The sequence below is a fragment of the Priapulus caudatus genome, unplaced genomic scaffold, assembly GCF_000485595.1.
Source record: "Priapulus caudatus unplaced genomic scaffold, Priapulus_caudatus-5.0.1 Scaffold592, whole genome shotgun sequence".
Classification (NCBI taxonomy): Eukaryota; Metazoa; Priapulida; class Priapulimorpha; order Priapulimorphida; family Priapulidae; genus Priapulus; species Priapulus caudatus.
In genome coordinates, this window is record NW_014577653.1 from 178,540 (window position 1) to 184,539 (window position 6,000).

A 6,000-nucleotide genomic window follows, 5' to 3' on the forward strand; every position below is an offset into this window, starting at 1 on the left:
ACAGACCGAGGGCTAATCACAAAGGCTATATTTATACCTAAATGCTATTTAACCGAACGATGTTCATTTTAGGACAAATTTATCCATAATATAACTGAAACTATATGTCGTTTATAAGATATTACAATCCTTTTGCTTTTAAATTAATAAATAAGAAACACCCTCGGTCTGTAGCCCTTGGCTGAAAAGTAGTTTTGCGCAACTTTTCAGGTCGTGCGCTTTGAGTGGCGCCACCGTCGTTGTAATCAAATTGTAGTCGTTATTTTTAAAACATTTCTACTGGTGATTGAACCATGAAGCTTTTTATGTAGCGTAATTTTAACCTAAATTAACTGAAAATAACCCTAGAACCTAGAGTAAAGAATCCCTTTAAACTCCGCTTCAGTTCAATCACAAATGCAATTAATTATAAAGCAACTTTGATATAGGCTTCTACATTATTTTATAAAAAATAACGCGTCATAATTATAGGCTTTTAAAAAATTGAAACAATTACATACCCATCATTGCCTTTTACAACTTGCAACCATACGCTGAAACTGTCTCTATGTGAAATATTACGTACTACTATATTTAGAGTACGATGTTGGCAGACGCACACACACAGGACTACAGCAAATATTCCTACTAGTAAAATAATCTCAGCGTTTTACACTAGGGCGTTTGTGTAATCAATAAAATCTCAAATAAGAAGCCTGTAAAAATATGTAACCAAATCCAGATTTGTCTTAAATTCTTCGTGTATTTGGATAACATTGCTTCAGAAGTACAATCACACGCGGATTGTTCAAGTTCGGTTGATAACATGTAGGTGAACAGAGAACTCGGTTACAACTAAATACAAATTTCTAGTTAAAATCAGATGGTTTTCACCGTCATTTTTTCCTTAAAATTGATCAATTGTAATGATTTAGAAACTGTGAGAAATTCTGTACCGTGCCTGTAAAAAACATTCCCGTCCGAGTGGATAGTTTTCTCAACAGGTAACATCCATTACATGTTTATCTGACAAAAGAGTTTTTCAATTATCACCAGATGAAAAATTGCCACACAAATGTAATGTGCAGCCCTGATGATGCTTTAAATGTAAATGCTATTTAGATATAACACTTCCGCTCACACTATACATGCCAAAAACTGACTAGAACAGATGCACAAACAGTATAAAATTGGATACAAATTCATACCTGCACATTAATTAGCATATTCACATAGGAAACAGCAAAATAATAACGTTTTGTTGACGTCAAATGTCAAAAAGTCATCACTTTACGCCTCACGTGCAAAATAGCTCGTGATTTGTACAACAACATCTCATTTTTATTCTATGACCAGCTAGCTGATCACAAATAAAATCCGTATACTATTTTAAACATCAAAATACGGCCGCTGTTGATACTTTGTAACAAATCTTGATCACGGCTCATTCCAACAAATAGTCCCACCATCTTCAACACAAACATTTACAAAGTACAACGATTCTCTGCGAATGCTAGACAACACAATTTAACGTGATAATGATTAATAATTGGCAACAATAGCTCAACATACATGTAAAATAGTATCCATTACAACTATCTCACGTAATAAACATAGCATTTATGTACACATCGTACCTGCACATGAAGTAACCGTTACAGACGGTAACTGAAATGATAAGCAGACATAGAGCACACTATAGTGGGCATTAGGCAATATATATTATACGTGCGTTCTAAATGCACATGCAATTTAAACTAAACATACAAAATTCAGTGATTACAAGTGTGACATCATCCTCAGTGTTGAACTTTAGTAGTGAACTGTTCAATCACCAACTCTCAGATAGATTCCTTAAAGGAGAAGTATATGGATGTATGTATATCAACCAAAACAATTACATAAGTAAATGATCCAAACGTCCATAATAATTTCTATACCAACGATGACGTTGAATAAATGCATAGACAGGTGGATTTACAATACGTAAGCTGGTTTTTATGTGCAAAGTCACAGACATTGCGTTATGTATTGCAACTTCCTGATCATGTATTGCAACTTCCTGATCATTTATTGCCAATTCCCCAGTGGTATAAATAGCATTATAGCTATGAAGTCTAATGTACTCCCTGCCCTCAGAGAGTGGAAGCCTGCAGTAAAATGAGGGGCGGCAGCACGACACAAGTTGACATCACTGCCAAAATTCCAAAAATTAGTGACATCTGCTGTGAATCAACCCAGATTATGAATTCAAAACAAACAAGTACAAACAGTAATGTAAATGCTTTCGGTTTTTTGTTATGTATAACAGAATTTTTAAGGCGTCACAAGACGTATGCCGAGGTCAAATACATGAGTCAGACAGTAAAACGGGGAAATATTTTCCTCTGTGGGCTCACATTCCTTTTGACTAGTGATACCCATTTCAATGAACCCCCTCCCCCATATGTACCAATCACTGTTTATTTTACACAGCTGACAAAATTTAATCACCATATACTAGAGCCAGAGGAGTGATCAAGTTACACATACACGTGTGAAAAATATATACAATGACTTTCAACATAGGGAATCACACTGATAAGCATGAAGATGAATGTGAACATGTAAACTCACCAACACTGAAGTGGGAAATGTAATTGACCCTGCGTATTAAAAGAACCGAGATGAGCATTAACATAACGGGTGCAGAATTCATCTTCTCTCAGCTAATCAGCTGCTTTTCGTTGAAGCCAACAATACATAGCCAATAAAAGCATTTTGGTCAATAAACACGTCACATCTTATCACATTTTTAAACAATCAGCTAAAATGCCCACATGATGCTGAATGTGAGTAGCCCTTGGTCACCATGCACACGAATTATTATTGAATATTACTGTAAGCTACAATTAATAATGATTGTAGTCTACTTCATTAGAGTAGTCTCTTTAAAGTTCATCGGATTTGCTTTGGGAATATAAACGAATAACTACAATAGCTAAAAATGTTGAACATAGTATGATGACCAAGTTGTTTGGTCCCGGAAAATCCTCAGGCTAGTTAGTCGTGTTGTCAGGTGAGCCCTTGTGGTGGCGGTTGAAGGCCAGGCCCGGGGTCGAGGAGCACTTGTGGTTCTGTGCTGGAGCCGGGCAATGATTCAGCTGCAGTCTTGGCTTGCCTGTTGTGAGTGCGCAGGTGTCGTGTGATCATATCCCGTCGGCAGGCTGCGTAGGGGCATGCGGGACACTTGTAAGGCTTCTCGCCAGTGTGTGTACGCTGATGCGTGCTCAGGTGGTCACTACGTGAAAACACCTGCCCACACACCTTGCACGTGTACGGTTTGATGCCTGTGTGCAAGCGCATGTGGCGAGTCAACATATCACTGCGCGCAAACGATCGCTTACACACATGGCAATAATGAGATTTAGTTGGGGAAGTGTCTTTCCTCGAACCGTCACTTCCACGATGTCGGCTCGCAATGTGCTTTGCTAGTCTGTCATACATGGCGAATATCTGTCCACATATCGGACATATATATGTGACATCGGAATCTTGAGCAGATAGTCTGGGAGCATTTGTGTGGTAGGGGTCCAGCCCACCAATATTCTTAAGCTCTTCTGACTTCATTGGAGAAAGGCCTAATACTGCTTGTTGTGCACCGCCTAATGTGAACTGCAAAGTGCCGGCGTCTTGAGAGAATACCTCTTTGTGTGGCACGGTAAGAAACTGCCCTGTCGGACTTCTCGGGCTGCGTTCACCATCCTTTGGAGAGAAGGGGCTCCCGAGTTCCGAGAACACACCTGACTCAGGACGAATTGGCGACGAGGAAGCCGAGGCATCATGGTCCGTGGGCGGAAAATGAAAGAATCCGCCAGAATACGATTCACGCGGCGACGGAGAAAGCGAGAAATAACCCAGGGTAGGCGAACTAGGCAAACTATGGTACGGCGGCATCACGGGTGGGCCTAGCAGCCACGGCCTCATAAACATTTGATTATGCTCTTGTCGCCTTTCCTCGTTGCCCGCTTCGTCATCATCGCCTCTGTCTTGACTAATATGAATCTGAAGACCTCGTCTTCTTGAATCAGCCGGTTCGTTTCCAGGCCTACCCTGCTGAGACTCTTCTACTGTACCTAATTTTGTGACTTTCGAAGATTCACTTTCTTCTTCCCACACGCGCTCAGCTTCTGCCCCGCGCTTCTGCCCAGAATCCTGCTGCTCTAACTGGCTGGGTACTAAACTGAAACCGCCTGGTTCACTAAAACTGCGGTATCGCAGCGTGCCAGGTCTCACCGATTTGAAAGCAGAATTATCTGCCAAATCATCGAATACCGAATCATAGGGTTCTGTCTTTATGCTTATCTCTCTAGTTGTCTGTTTCGAGGGCTCTAAGCCTTCTCTGGTTGATTCTAGCAGCTTTTGGCGGGAGACCTTCAGATCTATATTAAATTCATCTGTATCGATTACACGACCAATTTTCTTGCTAAAGTATCCCTTTTTAGACCGGGGATCAAGCGCAGATGGTGAAGCCAAATCACAACTGGGCAATTTTCCTTCAGCGCTCTCTGTAGTGAGCTCAGTGGAGGTCCACTTAGGGCTCTGCTTGGCTTCGGCCTTCTCTTCTTCGTGGCCAACGCTTGTGGAACTGCTTCGGCGTGACAAGACATCATCCATCGTAAACAGCGCGTCAAACTGCTTGCGAACAGGGGAGATCATAGGACAGTGTGGCAGCGGTGACTGCGGCAAAGGTGACAACTCATCTTTACTACTTTCATCACCACAGCTGCTTCCAGAACTCGTGCCGACTGACGCGTTGGAATTCTGGACTGGCAGCCACAATCGATTAGTGTTTCTACCTCGCGCAAAAACTTGACGCTCATGTTGCTGCTCCCACACCATTTGAGGTTGACCAGTTCCAGCACAATTATCAGACATGTCTTCAACACTGCAAGGAAATGACTTGTACACGTGCTCACCAGATGGCGTTTGTACCTGCACACTGCTTGGTGCTGCAGGTAGGAAAACATCATCGGTATCTGTAAACAACTCAGATTGCTGCACACTACACCATTCTTTATGATATTGTACTTCCATTGCACTGCCCTCTGGTGGTGATTCTTTTAATGCAGAGGGCTTTCTGTCTTCTGAACTATCTCTGGATGCCTCCGGTCCACCAGAATCTTTTGAGATTGTAGATCGTCTTTGGAGATCGGTGAAAGAAAAATCGCGTGGCACACTCCCGAATCTCTCTCGTCTTCCATTACTTCCGGTTTCCCCAGAAGCAGAGGGCTGAGAATCTTGTAATTGTGAAGCTAGTTCAGAGAAAGCTCTCCGTGTTTCACGCTCTTTTTCCATTGCGATGAAGTTACAGCATTTCACAGTCACGGAAGTGTCCTGAAAAGTAAATTCTCTCATGAGCACACACATTACAGGCATGAGAACAGGTTGAGATGTTTTTGGAGGAAATATTTCAATTCATGCCGAAGGCACGATAACAGTGTGCGTAGCACTGTCCTGCTAGGGGGGTCTGAGGGCGTTCCCCCAGGAAATTTGTGAAATTTGGAAGGGCAGATAGACAATTTCCATTAATAACCATAAAACCATGTTATAAAATTGAAATGATATCTCATCTCTAGATGGAGCAACGCATGAGGTAAGCCAATGTTTATTGCTGCAATTCCTAGGCATACTAAAAGTCGATGATAAGTTTTAGGGTTTTTTAGTCGGACTAAACTATACATGCATATATATCACGTAACTCCTGATATATAGATACATAGAGAGAGAGTGAGAGAGGGAGAGGGAGGGAGGGAGGGAGAGAGAGAGAGAGAGAGAGAGAGAGAGAGAGAGAGGGTGTGTGCGCCAGAGAGAGAGAGAGAAAGCGAAAACAAAAAAAATATGGAGAGGGGAGCGCGCGCGAGAGAGAGAGACAGGAGAAGGGGGAGAAAGAGAGCGTAACCCCCTAACACTTTAATTGACTGGCCAGATGTTGTGATTGTTGTAACCAAAACTTTGCATGCAGATCGGGGCAGGGCTGGA

General features: G+C 42.0%; 1 protein-coding gene across 2 annotated transcripts in view; it reads right to left on the bottom strand.

The window, feature by feature from the left end:
• Positions 1 to 726: 726 nt before the first annotated feature.
• LOC106811934 overlaps positions 727 to 6,000 on the bottom strand; it is a 14,119-nt gene continuing 8,845 nt past the window's right edge. For both annotated transcript variants that reach the window (XM_014815678.1, XM_014815677.1), the window contains one exon: positions 727 to 5,355. In XM_014815678.1, the coding sequence (XP_014671164.1) occupies positions 3,034 to 5,316 (2,283 nt within the window). In that variant the 5' untranslated portion in view covers positions 5,317 to 5,355 and the 3' untranslated portion in view covers positions 727 to 3,033. The remainder of the gene's footprint in view (positions 5,356 to 6,000) is intronic.